At 35.2% G+C, this 17,882-nt stretch overlaps 2 protein-coding genes across 4 annotated transcripts; one reads left to right on the top strand and one right to left on the bottom strand.

Moving 5' to 3' along the window:
- Positions 1-7,823: 7,823 nt before the first annotated feature.
- LOC117923271 (scarecrow-like protein 21) lies at positions 7,824-12,499 on the top strand. 2 transcript variants are annotated; one of them, XM_034841495.1, is made up of 3 exons: positions 7,857-7,911; positions 9,683-9,750; positions 10,409-12,499. In XM_034841495.1, exon 3 carries the CDS (start codon positions 10,689-10,691, stop codon positions 12,327-12,329), a length of 1,641 nt encoding a protein of 546 aa, XP_034697386.1. In that variant the 5' UTR covers positions 7,857-7,911; positions 9,683-9,750; positions 10,409-10,688; the 3' UTR covers positions 12,330-12,499. The 2 variants fall into 2 exon arrangements, with proteins under 2 accessions (XP_034697385.1, XP_034697386.1); XM_034841494.1 differs by lacking the exon at positions 9,683-9,750 and having other exon boundaries at positions 7,824-7,911.
- A 66-nt stretch (positions 12,500-12,565) lies between these two features.
- On the bottom strand, positions 12,566-17,217 carry LOC117923270 (probable WRKY transcription factor 20). 2 transcript variants are annotated; one of them, XM_034841492.1, is made up of 6 exons: positions 16,717-17,217; positions 15,664-15,849; positions 14,198-14,747; positions 13,927-14,065; positions 13,674-13,832; positions 12,566-13,381 (listed from the first exon to the last, which is right to left on the bottom strand). In XM_034841492.1, the coding sequence occupies exons 1-6, from the start codon at positions 17,050-17,052 to the stop codon at positions 12,871-12,873; spliced, it is 1,881 nt and encodes a 626-aa protein (XP_034697383.1). In that variant the 5' UTR covers positions 17,053-17,217; the 3' UTR covers positions 12,566-12,870. The 2 variants fall into 2 exon arrangements, with proteins under 2 accessions (XP_034697383.1, XP_034697384.1); XM_034841493.1 differs by lacking the exon at positions 16,717-17,217 and adding an exon at positions 16,624-16,639 and having other exon boundaries at positions 15,664-15,869.
- Between the last annotated feature and the right edge of the window lie 665 nt (positions 17,218-17,882).

Raw genomic sequence — 17,882 nt, 5'->3', positions numbered from 1 at the left:
GATGCAAATGTTTACACACAATCACACAATGCATTGTTGTTCTTGGACTTTCATTAAAGGATACGAGTTCGTATCCAAATTCATTCCTCATTTGAAGTCTTCTCAGGGTAAACTTTTGGGTTTTTCACTTTAAGGATTTCACTCTCTTATTAATTCACCCCTTATTGTTCTTCCATTTCTCATTTCTTTTTTCCTTTCATTTTTGCCTTCTTCAAGGTGTTTTCATTCTCATTTCCATTTCACATAACCATTTCTTTTTTTTTTTTTTTTCTTTCTCTTCACACAACTATGATGCATATGAAGTGTAATCAAATCATATTTTAACATCCATAATTTTTCAAGACATAATTATATTTACTCCCATTATGTTTCATAATTTTCAACAATTCACACAACTATTTTTCTTCACTTTAATCACCACATACATCAAAGAAAATTCACAATTAATTTGTATAACATCAAATCATAGTTTTAAATCTTAGCCACATAAATTTTATTTATTCTCAATATGCTTAATAATTTCCAACAATGTATACAACAATTTTTTTTTTTTCAATTAAATAACCACATATATCCAAAAAAACTCTCACTAATATAAATATTAACAAAATGCAATTTGTGTCATAATTTATTTATCTTCAATAATCTCAATAATATTAACACTCGATATAACAATTTTTCACAATTAAGTCACTACAATATTTGGGAAATTTTTTCCAATAATTCAAATATTAATATAATTTCAATTTATAAAATCAATTTATTTATTTTTAATAATATTAATCATTTTAAAACAATCATTTTAAACATATCTCAATACTCGAAATTTTCAACAAATAATTTCCATTATTTTCAACACTAATATATCACCAATAAATTTATATAATTTCTAACATAACAATAATCATAAAAATATATTAACCAATATTTCAATAAATAAAAAATTCACAACCATAATAATCCGGTAAATTCTATTACAGGAACAACAATTAAATACCAATAATTGTAATATTTTTATCTTGCATTAAACTTTCATTCACTTCTCATTTAACATTTTTAAAGTAAAACTAGATCATTTTGCACATTTAGGGTTTCCAAAAATAACCTAAATGAAAATTATATGACAATCTAATACAACCCAACAACTCACCTATTTTCATAGAGGTTTTCAAAAGTAAATAAAAGCAAAACAAAAATTCCAAAAAAAGACCGGGAGAGAAATTTAGAAAAAATAAAAGATATCCAAAGAAACTTGAGGGGATGCAGGTAAGATTCTCACAATTCCATTCGGTCGTGAATCCTGAAAATAAATTATAAGTAATTATGGGGTTTTTTTTTTTTTTTTTTTTCTTTTTCTGTATTCGTCTAGTTGAGATATGTAAGAGAATTACTCCATGATTTCCTGTGTCAGAGGTGCTGATCAGGACACGATTAGATGGAGCAGCAGAGATTCCAGCAAGAGCAAGTGACCTCCTTCGACTTTCTTCGACACTTGAGACGAGAATCTGGCAGGCCTGTAGGATCAAGAAAACATAGCGCCAGCGATCCCTCGAAGGGCTACCTGTTTCTGATATGGGTGCATGCTGATCAGCGCCCAGCTTTTCATCATGGGGGCCACCATTTTCGTTTGACATGTGGGATTGGAGGACTGTACAGTACTGAAGTCTGAAGTTTGAAAGGGAAGAGGTTAAGTATGAACATAATGCAGTAAGGCCAATAAAATTCAAAAGGAAACTAGCAAATATATATAATGTTAATGGCAATATTAATGTATATGATCTGATCAGTACCTTAATTGCTATCGTAATTATGAGGCTGATATTGAAGTTGTAGTACTCACATGATAGTTGCAGGCTTTGGTGGCCGAGTTTAATGGTGATCAGCCTAATTATTAACCGGAACAATGGATTATTAATTTTCTCCCTTGTCCAACTCTTGAAGGAAGTACAATTTAAAGAAGTCTTATTCTGATGGGTTGGATGGCTTCAAGGGTTATGCCTTCTAGTTGTTTGCCACTCAGGAAATTATTAGTTGTGCTGCAATGAAGCAAAGATTCACTATGTACACCCTTGTTCTCCTTCAAACCTGATTTTGGTTTCCGAAGTACTTCAGACAGAAAGGCATATGAGTATATATAGACAGTAGGGTAGCTTCATCCATTCTCAGGCAAAAGAAGTTGTGCCCATTACTGTTCCCAAATTTTAACCTTTTTCCCCATCCCAGCAAAAGGAGCAGATGGCCTCATCACCCCACCAGCCTGTGTTTGAAGATCTTGTTCTTTTTTCACTTGGGGAAAAAGGGATCTCCACTCATGCCCATAAAAAGACGCTAAAGATGAAAGAGATGCTTCTACTCGGACAATGATGAAATTTTGCCCCATGGGACCCTTTCAGAAAGTCTCTTTATTGATCAGTCGGCACGATGAAGACAAACATAAGAGGGATGATCATCCCTTTGTCCAATAGTTTTAAGTCTGTCCACGGACCGATTTGGTTACCGCTGCATGATGCTGTGGATGACTTCTGCAGAATGACGATACTAGCTTCAAAAGGCCTCTCACGGTACTGGTGGGTATAAAACCCTATTATACGAATATATATATATATATAATATGGTATAACTGAAATTGTTGGAGAAAAATATAAATGAATAGGATTAAGTAGAAGATACAAATAAATGAGACTATTATTATAGTATGTGGTTCATATCGAGGAAAAGACATATATGAAGAAAAATGAATAAATGTCATAATGGAGCAGAGCGGAATGACGGCATTTGTCATTCAAATTTATATTTTTATTGTTAAGGACAAACGATAGGTTGGGGGTGCGCAGGGGGAGAGGGCAACGCAAGTACGATTCAGATGTATTTTTAGAATTTCATTACCTGAGAGTTAATATAAATATCATTTTATGTAACCCTAATTTCACATATAGTAAAAATCTTCTTCCATATTCCTGTGGACGTAAGCAATTTATCGAACTACGTTAAATCTGTGTGTTTTCTTTTCGTTTTTCTCTAATTTTCACTATGAATTATTGCACAAAAATAAACAACTATAATACAAATAATATGACCTAAAAATTGATATGTAATATCACCTAATCGATGATATTTTTTTCGATAAATATAAAAAGAATACACTTTGATATTGTAATCAAACCTATAGACCATCATATTAACATTGCTTTTGGGTATATAAGAACATTCTAAATCTTTTCACATGAATTACATAAGGTATTTTCATGAAATTGGATGGAAGGTCCTTCTTCCCCAAACGTGGTGCAGACTGCAGTTAGCATAAATGTTCCAAACTTTGGAAACATCTAGAGGGCAATGGTGGTAGGTGGGCCACGTCCATACACACCCCACATTGCATGTCTTTTCTTTTACTAGTCTAAGTTTAACTTATACACGCAACAACACAAAAAGTAAGTCTAGAAGTAATTACTTCTAAAAAAAAGGGTCTTTGTTTTTTTATAATACGCATAAATCATATTAAAAAATACGAGATTCACGTTTGAAAGTAGTGTTTAAACTTTGAAAGATTTAACAAAGCTTAGATGAAGTCATGCTAAGCCCTTTGGAATCAACTCAAGAACTTTTACGTGAGGAAAAGGTATGAAGATAAGGAGGAGGCGAGGAGGTGGGGCACAAAAGGGTGTAGCAGGATTCTCCTTTTTCTTCATTCCTTGAGCAACATCCTTATCAAATCTCAATCTCCTATGATGAAGTAGTAGAAGAAGATTGAAAAGGATAAAAGGTTAACTTGGCATCCTTTAAGCTCATATTCCCATAATTTTTATCATTGTGTTATATACCTTACTTGCATTGGAAGGCTTCTTTCATAATCTCAACTTTTTCAATATGGAGATATTTAGGTGTCTTGGAAAGTGCTTTGATTGGATTAAGTTAATTAACCAGAGCCCTGCATTTTCTCTAATTTTTATAACATTCAAAAGGTTTGGACATCAAATTAAATCATTTATGGAAGCCTTCTTTTTTCTCCTTTTTTTTTTAATTTAAAATTAACGGTTAAGTTGTGATTTTGAGTGACTTTTAAGTCATGACATAAAAGTGCTTCCAAGAAGTGCTTTTTAGCCTTTAAAATTAAGTCCATCATTCCCACGTAAACTCTCGAATTACTGTTACTAAGATGTTAAAGTGGTATATTCCCTTGCAAAGCTAAAATCTATCGTGGGTGCATCAGGTTATAAATTAACGTTGATAATTATTTTTAAAACTGTTTTTTATTTCTGGTAACCAAAAAAAAAAAAAAAACAAAACAAAACATGTTTGATAATTAAAAAAAATTGAAAATATAATATTTTAAATAATAATTTGCTAATTATTTTTACTTCCTTCGTGAAATACTTTAAAAATAATTATACAAATATAAAAAATGATTAAAAATAAAACACATGTTACATATAAATATAAAAAAAAAAACAAGTTAAAATATTTCAAATTTTCAAATAAATTGTTATTTCGTAAATTGTTACAAAATTATTTTCAAAAATTATTTTTGAAAACATTTTTGGCAACCAAAGTTGAAAATTTGTTATGGTAAATTTATTAGAAAAAAGAAAATTCAAAAGTAAAATATATGAAAGGAATAAAGATAGTTTTTTTTTATAGAGAGTAATATTTACAAAAATAAAGATAGTTTTTAGAGAAAAATGGAGATTTAGGATTTATTTGACAACTATTTTTTTAGTCTAGTTTTCTATTCTTTAAAACAAAAACCAAAATTATTTTTTACAATAAAAAATTATTTTTTTTGTTTTTTAAGAACAAAAAAATAGGATGTTTTTACAAAATATCTTTTAATTGTGTGTTTTTTTTAAAACTATTTAAAAAAATAATTATATAAATATGCAAAATAATTAAAAGTAAAATACTAGACATAAAAAATATTTTTAAAAACAAGATTAAAACATTTTAAGTTTTCAAATATACTTTTATTTTATAAAATATCATAAAACAATTTTCAAAAAAATTTCTCAGAAACTATTTTTCTTCAAAAACAGTTACCAAATTGGGTCTTAATATTTTCTCGTTTCCTTTTGTTTGTTTTCCCTCGCATCTCTTTCTCTTATCCAAACACTTAAAAACAATATATATTATTTCCTTCAATCTTCCTTTGAGTAGTTTCCGGGAAACAAAGATGGCTTAAGCAAATAAAGGATCCACAGCAATCCAACCAGTCAACTCTGGGACATAAAAATTGAATGGAAAATCTGAAGTTAATGGAGAAAGATAATTGGAGGAAAATAACATAATGAATCTTGAGTAATTTGGTTGATTCCAAATCCGTCCATAGAACAAGGATGATAATTCCTATCAAAACCTGTGTTTGTTTTTTTACTTAATTCTAAATAAAACTTTAATGTTTAATAATGTTAAATATTCGGTTGTTTATTTTTATAGTATTTTATTTTTATTAAGTATTAAAAAGTAAAGAAAAATTAATATGTTATTTTTTTTATTTAAAAAAAGTTACATATTTTAACTTTTTTTATTTAATAAAAAAATTATAATAAATTATAAAAAAATTAAAAAACAAACAACTTAAATTCTGAAAACAAATTGCTTTTAGTGAAAAATAAAAAAAGCAAATATTACCTAGGTGGTGTTTGTTTTTTTTTACTTAATTCTAAATAGAACCTTAATACTTAATAGTATTAAATATTAGGTTATTTGTTTTTATAGTATTTTATTTCTATTAAGTATTAAAAAATAAAAAAAAACCAATATGTTATTTTTTATGTCTAAAAAAAATTATATATTTTGATTTTTTCTATTTAGTAAAAAATTTATAATAAATCATGAAAAAAAATAGAAAACAAACAACTTAAATTTTAAAAATAAATTATTTTTGATAAAAAGCTAAAAAAACAAACATCACATTAGCCTTTCCTCGATGATAGTAATCAAAGAATTCAGAAGAAGTGTGCTCCTCCCCCTTGCTTCCACCTCCACCAAACACTGAGAAAATAAAAACGAGAGAAAAAAGAGTCACTTTTGGCCATTCCAAAATATTCAAAGCGAAAAATGATAGAATTGTATCCCACACGCTAAGGCAAAAACGTTCCTTTCCAAGTTCCAAGTCCTTAGGGTCCACGCTATGCTCAATTTCTGAAATTTTAAAAGTCAAGCCGTATAACCTAAATATACGATCATGCAAATATTTTTCATAAATATTATTTGAAATCACTCCTTTTTCTTCCACTCATATATTTTAGGATATCCGGACAATATCTGACTTTGAATCTCAAGCCGTCAAACTTTGAATAAGCTTTTGATACATGTGGTTAAATAAAAATAAAAAACCGTGCACAACACCTCAAACGGAAAATCCATTATGATTTTTGAGTAATCTAACTTTATCGACTAAAACATTCTATCTTATCATACCTTATGAACCTGTTCGAATAATTATCATTTAAGTTATTCGTCCTTAATTTTAAAGATGATATTGTTACGTTTCAACAAATGTTTTTATTACTTGAACTCGTGATCTTTATTCTAGGGTAAGTCAAACCTTTTACAATATTTGATATTACAGCTTAAGATTTTATTTTAAGAATCATTATTTGGGTGATCAATTTTTGAATTTAAAGAATGACAATGCTATCCACCAATAAATAGACTATTAACTTCCCCATTAATTACTCTTTCTAATATCCATTTTTGTTTTTTTTTTAAGGTTGAAAAAAATAAAATTAATTATTAAAGGTGTATTTCATTTCTTCTTGGTATTAGTTTTTCCCTTTAAAAAACAAAATTGTATAAAACTTAAATCATGGTTTAAAATATATCATTTATTTGTCCTCATATTTCTCATATTCATTTTAATTTTTTTATTTTTTATAAAATTATTATCTTAATTTTATGGGATATTTTTTATTTTTTAACTTGATTTTAAAAATATTAAAAATGTAATTCTCAAAAATAAAAATTTATGGGCAGATAACAATAAGTAGCTCGTATTATATGCAGAGACGTGGCAAATTATGGACCGTCGGTGGACTAATCAAAAATAAATAGACGCGGTGTGTGGTGGTCAATTGCCAGGAGCCAGACCACCATGAACTTTTATTTATTTTTAATTTTAATACACCAACAGGACAAATGAAAAGGACTGGGGAAAGGAGTCGGAGAGTGAGTGATGAGTCAGTGACTCGGATTCACACGTCATCATTTTTTATTTTATGGGAATAAAATAAAAAATGACGGAGAGCTTCCGAGAATGGGGATATGGGCATGGGGTCAACCTCACTCGTGGACGCCACCCCCACTCAACTGCCCTTCCTTTTCACTATATTTACGGGAATGCCTATCTGTTTTCTTCCGCGGAACCGTGTCTGGTAGCGCCCCTGGTTTTGTCGCCTTCACTTGGCCTTAAGCACTGTGACCGTTTTTACAATTTTATTTTTTTTTAATGATAATAATTACACCCATTTGAAATTATTTTTTTTTATCACCATTTATATTTTAAATTAACTAAATATTTTTTGGCATATTAATTCGTCCTGAAATAATAAATTTGGGTTATGGACAAGCGTTGAAAATGCTTTCCTTATTCTTAATTTTGACATTTTGAGTTTGAATTAATGTAAGAAATGTGAGAAAACTACAGGAAGAGTGGAGGCGTCCTGGGCCCTGGGGGACTGGGATGCTTCTGACCACGTGTTGTCAGCTGACATGGGTCGTTGGAGACTGCTCAGGGGCAATTCAGTAGTTGTTAGGAATAGTGAGGGTAGTTGTTGTCGAAGTAGCATGATAAATATGATTGAGCCCACAGAGCTGCTTTAATTTACTTCGGAGAAAGAAGAGCGGTTACTCCTCTCTGCCGTCAGAAGGGGGTGGAAGAAAAGGAAATCTTGGGCTGACAATCCCCAAACCAAGGTAGCTATTTTTGTAATCAAATTCTTATGCTATTCTCAGTTTGAAAATTTTCTTTCTGTCTTTCTTTCTTTTCTTTTTTAGATTTTGTGTGGTGAATCAGTTATCCTTTGGTTTTTATTTGGTTCAAGATGATTTTGGGTTGTTGTTATTGTTGGTGGGTAGGGTTTTGTTTGATTAAATGCGGGGTTTAAAGCTGAGGTTTTCTTTGGTCAATCATGAATTGGGAAGAGGGGGTTTGTGTTAAAATTTGCAAAAGGTGGGTCTGTTTTACCCTTTGTTTGTGATTTTGCTTTGGAATCCGGAATGGAAATTGGTTTTATTTGTTTCCACCCGTAGGGTTTTGGTTTGTTATGGTTTAAAAGAATCATATTTCATGGTATATTCCATTCCAGGAACCAAGCCTGTTTGGTAGTCATGGGGTTCTGAAATGAGGATTTTGGGTATCCTATCTATAAGTTTGAGTTTCAATTCAAATGGTCTGGATGGTTAATATGCCGAAATCCTGAAAATTTCAAGGGAAAAGCATTGGTGGGTGCTTTGTCTTGGAGCTTAAATCATTTTCACTAAGAAATGATATTTTGGGTTCTGAACTGGTAAAAATCCAGGGATGGGTTTGTATTTTCCAGTTGAAAAATCAAGCTTTTGATTCTTTTACGAGCTTATGCTCACAGTTAACTGGTGTGATACGCTGGGAAGTTAGTGTAAAAACAGGGAATTTCACTGAAGATTAATGTTTTGGGGTTCTAAAGACAGGCTGAGGGCCTGATTCGTAGGGTAGGTGATTGAATGGATGGATGGATCCTTCTCCTTGTTTCCGCGTCAAAATCAAGATGATTCAAAGTGTCATCTAGGCAATAATTTGGAGCCGCAAGAGGCCTTCAATGATTGTGCTAATACATAATTGGGGATTGAAGGGTGGCTACTTTTTTTCTTTTACCTCTGTTACCTTTTACCTTTTCCCCTAGCTTTTGCTTTGTCTGTTTCATATGCCTTTTCGGCGAACAAGGAAATCGAAAATGATCGGATTGCTTCAAAATAGAATTCCTTCTCCAGCTATTCTCAGCACCTTCTTCTCATTTCCCTCTTTCTTCTTGAGATCTAAATGGAGCCTTGAAGTTCATTTTTCCCCTACACTTGGTGACTCTTTCTTGTTCCAAAGAAAACTCTGTAGTTTAATTTCTATATTCATTTGAATTGGGAGATAATTAAGCAGGCTTGAATTGGAGTTTTAGACACTAATATTTTGGTTTGTAGTTTCCCAAAAGTTGATGATATGAGTTTCGGATTTAGGGAACCTGTTCTTCTTAGTGATTGGCTCCAGATTCAAGGAAGGTTTAATTTAGGAAAAAGTTCGGTGACTTCTATATAATTATCTCCTCAACAATGATTGCCTTCATGCTCAATAAACTTTTTTAGCATAGACTCAACATGTTACAGATACAGTCAGGTTGGATTTTCTGGTCTAGGATCAATGTGGATCTATTCCATAGTATGATCACACCCATGTACATGTCCAGTGCATTTGTTACTTACTCAGATTGGTGTGGAGGCTATATGGGACTCTCAAACTCCCATGAATCATTAACCCCCATACATGTCTGTTATTCTGTTTTTCATCATTTATTTATTTAGTTTTTCAATTTGTACATGCGGGCAGAGCTTTTGGACCTACTGTGCCTGTGCACATAGTCAATTGAAACCAATAATGTTGCAATCTTTTGCTTGTGTTCTTCGTCAACTCAATGATTATTTTTCTGTACACTGTCTGTAGGCCTGACATCAGAATATGCAAAGTATGGCCTGCATATATGGTTGAATCTTTGCTGTTCAGGACCTCAGGTGGGGCATTTTTCTTGTAAATATATCTTCCTAACAAAAATGGGGAAAATTGTGTCTTTCATCCCAGCTTGGAATCTAGTAAATCCCGAGAATCCTAGTCTCCTCCATTTTTCCCTTAATGGAAACCTTCTCACAGGGTTTGATTTGTCATACAAAATTTAAGCTATTTCATCTCCTGATAATTAGATTATCAACAACAATGGAACGTTGTGCTTTCTCCTGCCCAAATATGGCAATATGTCTGCAAGAATCATCCTCCAAATCATGAACCATTGCTTACAGAAGTTGTCAAGTCTGCAATGAGACATTTTCAGGAATTGCACATCCTAACATCTAGTATAGGGATTCTTTGACATGATGCTTGACTGATTTGGTTGATCACAAACTGTCATCATTTTCTCTCCCAATCATGGACCAGTGCTTACAGAAGTCGCCAAGCCTGCAGTGAGACGCTTTCAGTACTTGTACATCCTAAAATCTAGAATAGGGATTCTTTGACACAATGCTTGACTGATTTGGTTGATTACAAACTGTCATCATTTTCTTATATTTATCTTCTGTACTTATCCTTTGAATTTCACTTCTCCCTTGACTGTTATGTGTGTGGGTTTTTAATTATATCTTACTGATTGCATTGAATTTGTTTCTGATTTTCCAGCATTTCCCTGTAGCAGAAGCATATGTCATAAGTTGATAAAGCATGGTGTAGAGTTGCTGAATTACGCCTAACCAGGATTATGGCTGTGGAAACAAATCATCTGGCTGCTTACTGAAAGGGCACGGCTCCTTGACTGCTTATCAAGATTTGCTGAGCAATAACATTTCACCTTTTAACAAATCAGTAGTCTATTGAATTGCTGAGAAAAATCCTGTAAGAAAGAGTTTCTACACTCCTGCATTTGACTGTCTTGCTTAGTCAATCATTAGGCTATTCTTAGATGCAAACGTCTGAGGAACACCAAAGTTCAGGTGGTATCCACAGGTTGTACCACCAACCTGTGCAAGAGCTCCAACCCTATTGCTTGTCTGAAATCCAAATTTTAGACAACAATGAGTGCCCCAGCAATGGCATCCAGCAAACGCACTTATCCTTTGGAACTTACAATGAACAGTACTTCACACTGGAATCAGCCCCAGTAACTGCTGGTTGCAATGTGTGTGATACCTCCCCATCTGCGGGCAGCATCTCATCTAACAGGAGTCCCTTTTCACCTCAAGGTTCTCAATCGTACTTGTCAGACCCACATCATTCCCCTGATAATACTTCTGGATCGCCAATAAGTGGGTCTTCTGGGGTTGATGATGGCAATGAACTGAGACACAAACTGAGAGAGTTGGAACTTTCACTGCTAGGGCCTGAATCAGATACTACTGACAGTTGTAATTGCTCTTTCAGAAGTGGTGCCCACCAAGCCGCCTCAATAGCTAGGTGGAAAATGGTAGAAATGATCCCCAGTTTAGACTTGAAACAAGTGCTTGTAGCCTGTGCAGAAGCGGTGTCAGAAAATGATATGTCCAGGACAGCAGATCTAATGGGTGTATTGGAACAGATGGTCTCAGTTTCTGGAGAGCCCATCCAAAGGTTGGGTGCATACATGTTGGAAGGACTTCGAGCAAGGTTGGAATTATCAGGGAGTTGCATCTACAAAGCCCTAAAGTGCAAAGAGCCCACAGGCCCAGAATTGCTATCTTACATGCACATCCTCTATCAGATCTGTCCCTACTACAAGTTTGCCTACATGTCTGCCAACGTTGTTATTGGGGAGGCCATAAAAAATGAACCAAGAATCCACATCATTGATTTTCAGATTGCGCAGGGCAGCCAGTGGGTATCCCTCATCCAGGCCCTCGCATGTCGGCCTGGTGGAGCCCCACTCATCCGCATAACAGGCGTGGATGATTCTGATTCAGCTCATGCTCGTGGTGGAGGACTTCATATGGTGGGGCTAAGGCTATCAAAGGTTGCTGAGTCCTGCAATGTGCCATTTGAGTTCCATGCTGCAGGCATGTCTGGTAGTGAGGTTGAACTAGAAAACCTTAGGATTTGTCATGGGGAAGCCCTGGCTGTGAATTTTCCATACATGTTACATCACATGCCAGATGAGAGTGTGAGCACTGCGAATCACAGAGACCGGCTGTTGAGGCTAATTAAGAGCCTACAACCCAAGGTTGTGACGCTTGTTGAGCAAGAATCCAACACCAACACTTCCGCATTTCTCCCACGGTTTGTTGAGACACTGGATTACTATACAGCTATGTTTGAGTCCATTGATGTTGCACGGCCAAGGAATGACAAGCAGCGGATCAATGCGGAGCAGCACTGTGTAGCTCGAGACATAGTCAACATAATAGCATGCGAGGGGGCTGAAAGGGTGGAACGGCACGAGCTTCTTGGTAAATGGAGGTCAAGATTTTTAATGGCTGGGTTTAATCCATATCCATTAAGCTCCTCAGTGAGTCTCGCCATCAAGGATATGTTGAAGGAGTATAGCCCGAATTTCTGGCTTCAAGAGAGGAACGGAGCCCTCTATCTCGGTTGGAAGAACAGGATCTTGGCAACCTCCTGTGCATGGGTGTGAAAACCTGTGCGTACTTTAGGAGTTACAGCATACACCTGTAGATTTTTTTTTCCCCTTATATTATTCTTGATCATGAGGACTTGTTTTAGAAGCTCCATCCTGAACATAAATTTCTTGTAAATGCCCGCCTTGGAATGAAATAGAAAATCATAATGGATGAGTTATACTGCTATCTCTTGTTCTTCTAGACTTATCATCATCTGCAGGGTTACAAAAGACTTATTTTTTCAATCAGATGAAACAGTTGACCGTGACTACAATAATAATCGGAAAAAGACTTTGGAAATTACACTTTTATAGTTGTCCACGAAAAGTTGCATGACTCCTGACCGAATTTCACATATGTACAAACAATTTCAGACTACTAGGGTTAATGCATGTACAACAGTTGGACAAGTAAGCAAACTGTTGCTGGGAGGCTGCGGTTAACAAGACAGTGATGCAATTGTCAGCAAAGCGCTCTATGTCAAGCCATTGGGATCTTCAACTTGATGTACTTGCACTTTGCATGGAAGACTCAGGTTGGACCCATGAGACTATTTTAGGGACCCATTAGTAAGCTCCCCATGCTTTGGGGGTATGGATTAGAGGACCGGTTTAGAGGTGGAGCCTCAAAGGTAAAGTTTCCACCTTGGTTTTCTCTAATTTCACGCTGATCAACGGAATCATTTGAAATGCTGTAGTATGCCGAAGATGAGGTTGCTTGAATTAGTTTACTACAATCAGAACCCACAATATGGATTTGGGTTCGATCAGGGTCTGCCTCCATTGTTTGTGGCCTCTCATTTGATCCATTGTCAGGACTCAAGCTAATGCCAACCCCAAGATCAAGGCTTATTGTGTCAGTTTCTTCTAGTTTAGTCCTTAAAATGGCATCCATTGATGTTGAGTAAATGCTTGATCCTACTGTGTCATGAGTATTACTCCTTGCAGCAGGTACGTCATGGTTATGTTTTCCCTCATAAGTGGTTATGACTGCTTTTGGATCATGTGATGCTCTTTCCACATGTTTCCTGACTGGGCATCCGGCATTTGTGCACTTGTAGTAGCTCCTACATAAAAGGGAAGGACACAAAATCATCATAGAACTTAGAAGAAACAAATTAGAAGGCAGTTAGTGGTATGCTTCCACTATCAAAAAAGAAAGACAACTGCATCTAGAAGGCAATCCGTGCCACAACATTTTAGCATAACCAAGTTACAGCCCAGAGAACCCAGTCAAAGTTGCTTCATAAAGAATGCACAAAAACAACTGGCAAAGAGCAGAGATTCTGAAGGTGGAAAAAGGGGCTGTCTAATTTAGAAATTTCTACTATATGCCTAGTTGATAAAAGGAAACCATACCTTGGATTAGGATTGCCTTTCACCACTTTCTGCCCATATTTGCGCCAACGATATCCATCATCTAGTATATCAACTTCACTCACAGTTTGAACAACCACTCGTGGTTCTCGAGTTGGCTTATGCAATGGAATTACATCTAAACCACCACATTCTAGCCTCCTGCTTGGATTTGTTTTTTTGTTTAAAAGTTCAACAAAAGTTAGTGCAGAATAAACATGCTAACATAAAATGTTCGGTCTCTCGAGTTGAGTACCTTCGCTTTGAATCAGGATCATCAACATCATCCTCATCAGCTTCCTGCTCATCATCACTTGCCGTGAATGGAGGAACCTCTGGCACACTATCTAGCTCCCCATGATAAGATGTCTGGCCATGTGCATGGGATGTCTTGTCTTCAAATATGGCCACATATGAAAGAAATCAAGCATTCTATCCATATAAAATAGCAACCCACATATGAAAGAAATCAAGCATTCTATCCACATAAAATAACAAACCAGAAATTAATAGTGAAGTAGGCTTACGTTCTATGTTTGTTAAATAAGAAAACTTGTCCTGGTTCTCTTCATGGATGGACAGAGCAGCCCCAACTGCAAATCGACGTCTAGCTTGAGGTTTAGGATGATCATGCCTACCTTTGTAAATAATCTCTGTGACCTTTCCATCATGAGAGCGTTCTAATTGCTTCTTCACTTGGCAATTAGGGTGTGTACATTTGTAATAGCTCCGGGGGAATTCACTTCCTTTAACATGTTTCTGCCCATACTTCCGCCAATTATATCCATCTTCTGATGATTTTTCTGCAGTGAACGAAGGATTTGACTCTTTCTGTTCAGAAAGTGCTGCTTGGACCCCAATATCAAAACCCTGGCTCTGCTGCAGTTTTCCATAATCAATTTTGATAGGTAGACTAGCACTTGAAGCAACCATGGATGCCTGTGGATTGGGAGCAGTAACAGATGGATCTGCCGCCTTATCACTTTTAACATAAGATGATGTTGCAAATGACTGAGTTTGGCCTTGATCTTGGACTTCAACTCGTGCCTCATGATGCTGAAGGTTTGAAGCAGAAGCCTTGAAAACAACAAAAGGACATCAGACTACATGTAAACTAAAGAATTTGTCCAGGCATACATACAAACACAGGTCAAACTAAAGAAACTAGAGTTAAAAGGTTCAAACTAAAACACAATGAAAAATACTTCACAAGAATATGAGGCCTCAATTACATCCTTCTTGCATTTTTGTGAAATAACGAAGTCCCCACCTATATATGGTACTGTTTTCAGCAAAGTTAATTTAACATGATGCAAAGAACTATGTCAAAAAGACAATACTCTAAAAATATTATTCACTAAGATCATGCCTGAGAGATACAGCAAGTCCTCCATCAGTGAAACCTGACTACATGACAAAGGAAATACTGAATCCTTTCTTCTTTCCACGATAGTCCCAGAGAGTAACTTAAATTTTATTTATTCTCTCATTCAATTATCCATAAGATAGCATCTCTCAGGACTAACCCAAAGATTGACCTTCTAACAACTTTGCCACAAAGACAGAAGAAAGTGCTCAAGGATCAAGAAAATTTTCTGTAGTTTACTGCTTGAAACACATAGGAACATATTAAATTTTCTTCATCTTATGCATCATGCAGAGGCAAGGTACCCCCGAGGGTTTAGTAGAACATAATATGCATCTTCAAGGAGAATACACATAATTCACCCTTGTGGAGTTTTAAACATATTTTATTTTATTTCAATTTTTTTTATTGGAAGACAGAGATATTTTATTAGCCATTCAGGAAAATACAGTCATCAAAATAGTAACCAAATCCTGCAAAAGTAGATACACTGATTCAGCACATACTGAAACTTATAAGAAAATCAATTTAAAACACCAGTCTATGAAATTAAATTTTAGGTCTAAACGGAAATTACTACTTCTAGAGGAGTGATGATAACAAAACAATAAATCATGAGGAAATTACCAAATGACCTAATGAAGATAAGCCTGAACCCAAGCTTGATCTATTGTGGGGCCTGAACTCAAAGTTACCAACGTTTATCTCATTGCCACTGGAACCATCTGCAGTAGATGAAAATGAGGCAGAACCAACAGGATCCAGCACTATTTGATTCTTTGGTAAGGAACCAGTTGTTGGGGAAGGCTCCACCTGCAAACCAAGAGCAAACACTACACAAATTATTGATTCAGAAGGTTTCTATTCAACATCTGGAGCTAATATAAGAACCAACAATTAACTCACTCTTATATCAAGGGATACATGGCAACCCTATCAAAAATTCTTTCTACCAAGCACGACGCAGGGAAAAAAGTAGCAATCCAGCAAATCATAATCATAAGAACTCAATAATCTTATGCCAAGCCTAAACCACAGAAAAATAAATCAAACACGACTCCTGATAAATTTTCAAAAGTCAGCAGTACCCTACATCAGCTGTTTTCTCCATCTAAGGCTAATCCTGCTCCCAGAAGATGAAACACATGTATCTCACTGTTTCAATCAGAATACTTGTACACAAATAAAACATAGTCTCTTTTACACTGCATAACAGTACTGGATCAGAAGAACCGAAAAGGGTAACTAGATAGGAGCATCTATTCGCAGCATTGGTCAATAACAAACAAAGATATTTAAAAATGTCGAAATTTACACTACCGGCATAAAAGCTCTGAAACAGAATGGCATAAAGCGAGCATCAGAATCTAATCAATTACCTCAGCATAAATCTATCAACTTCTTTTCAAACAATTCTTCACAATTTAATTCAAATAATTTTACCCAAATTTTATGTGGAGAAAAACAATATTACATTCTACAACAAAGATTCGCATAACTTTAGTTCTAAAAATACCACATTCAATTCCACAAAGACCCTTAATAAACACCCGCTCACGCAATTCTCAACATAACAGTAAAACTCACTCCAAAATCAAGAATTGATTCCAGTCGCGCAATCCAGGAAAATTACTACAGAGTAAACGAAAACGTCCACAGTTTTTGAAGCAAAAAACTAACTTTCATGTTGGAAAGCAGCACCGGAGACTCGAGCAAGGAAGACGGACTCAAACCGGGAGGGATCGTCAGGCACGGCGACCTCGAGATCGGAAGTTTCGCCGGAGACATCAATTTATACCTTGAGACACTCGGCCCTGTTCCGTATGTAACCCTAGAATCGGATTTTCCACCGGATACGGTAGTTGGGGGATCAACACTGTTTGAAACAGTGCCGGAATTGCGAATCGCAGCACGGACATGGTTGGTGGAATTGAACCGATTGTCGAACGTTTCGGCAAATACGTCGGGCGATTTGGAACGAGAGTTTCGGATTTCGTAGTTGACGCTGTCTTCCATTATCAGGCTCGAGGGCGGAAGAGAAGCAGCTGTGTGTGTGAACGAAGTGAGTGTGATTTGTGTCCTCGAGGGGTATTTTCGGGATTTCACCTCCCTGATGCGTGTTAATTTGGCTTGGCAGAAAGAGAGAAAGATAGAGAAGCGAGAGGCTCAGAGTCCGATGAGAACGTGGTTGACTTGGCAATTACACTATACTATATATACGTATTTACCTCTGTACTTGACCACGTGTAAATCATTTATTAGTCCAAATTCAAGTCTTCGACGACTTTTTTTTCCTTTCACCAGTTACGTGAATTACATCCCTGGGGTCGAGCCCATCCGATCATCCCTCTTCTCGTCGACTGGCTCCTCAATCCAATTGGCTTGGCTCAATAGCTCCAAGTTTCTTAAAAATAGTTGTAAATTATTTATAGAAAATAAAAAAAAGAAAAAGAAAAAGAAAAACACGTGAAATTTCTTCTTACAAGTTACAAACCATATTTTATAAATTTAAAAATTATTTATTATTTTTTCAAAGAAAAACAAGAGCCAAATAAGCCTTACATTTATTTAGGGGCTTGTTGGGAAAATAAAGCAGAAGTATTGATTGAAAACCTGACTAAAAAACGCACATTGAAAAATCAACTCATCATCAGAATTCGCATGTGTGGGGTTTAGGATAAGTTAACGTGATCTGTCCATCAAGAGTTAAGGGTCAAAAAATAACAATGATTCTAATGATGACAGCCATCGGATCATTTGACTCTGTATCCTCTGGAATATTGCACTTCACTGATCAGAGTGCTATGATGATCGGTTGATCTTTCAAAAATGTTATCATTTTCAAT

This window comes from Vitis riparia, chromosome 10, assembly GCF_004353265.1.
Source record: "Vitis riparia cultivar Riparia Gloire de Montpellier isolate 1030 chromosome 10, EGFV_Vit.rip_1.0, whole genome shotgun sequence".
Classification (NCBI taxonomy): Eukaryota; Viridiplantae; Streptophyta; class Magnoliopsida; order Vitales; family Vitaceae; genus Vitis; species Vitis riparia.
The sequence above is the reverse complement of the archived record's forward strand: the minus strand, read 5'-3'. Positions and strand labels throughout refer to the sequence as shown.

Coding starts and splice junctions, on each gene's coding strand:
- LOC117923271 (XM_034841494.1), top strand. CDS start 10,689: ATGCAAACGTCTGAGGAACACCAAAGTTCAGGTGGTATCCACAGGTTG.
- LOC117923270 (XM_034841492.1), bottom strand. CDS start 17,052: ATGGAAGACAGCGTCAACTACGAAATCCGAAACTCTCGTTCCAAATCG. Junction 14,748..15,663: donor TATCTTCATTAGGTCATTTG/GTAATTTCCTCA, acceptor GTTGTTTTCAAG/GCTTCTGCTTCAAACCTTCA. Junction 13,382..13,673: donor AAAGGCAATCCTAATCCAAG/GTATGGTTTCCT, acceptor CCTTTTATGTAG/GAGCTACTACAAGTGCACAA.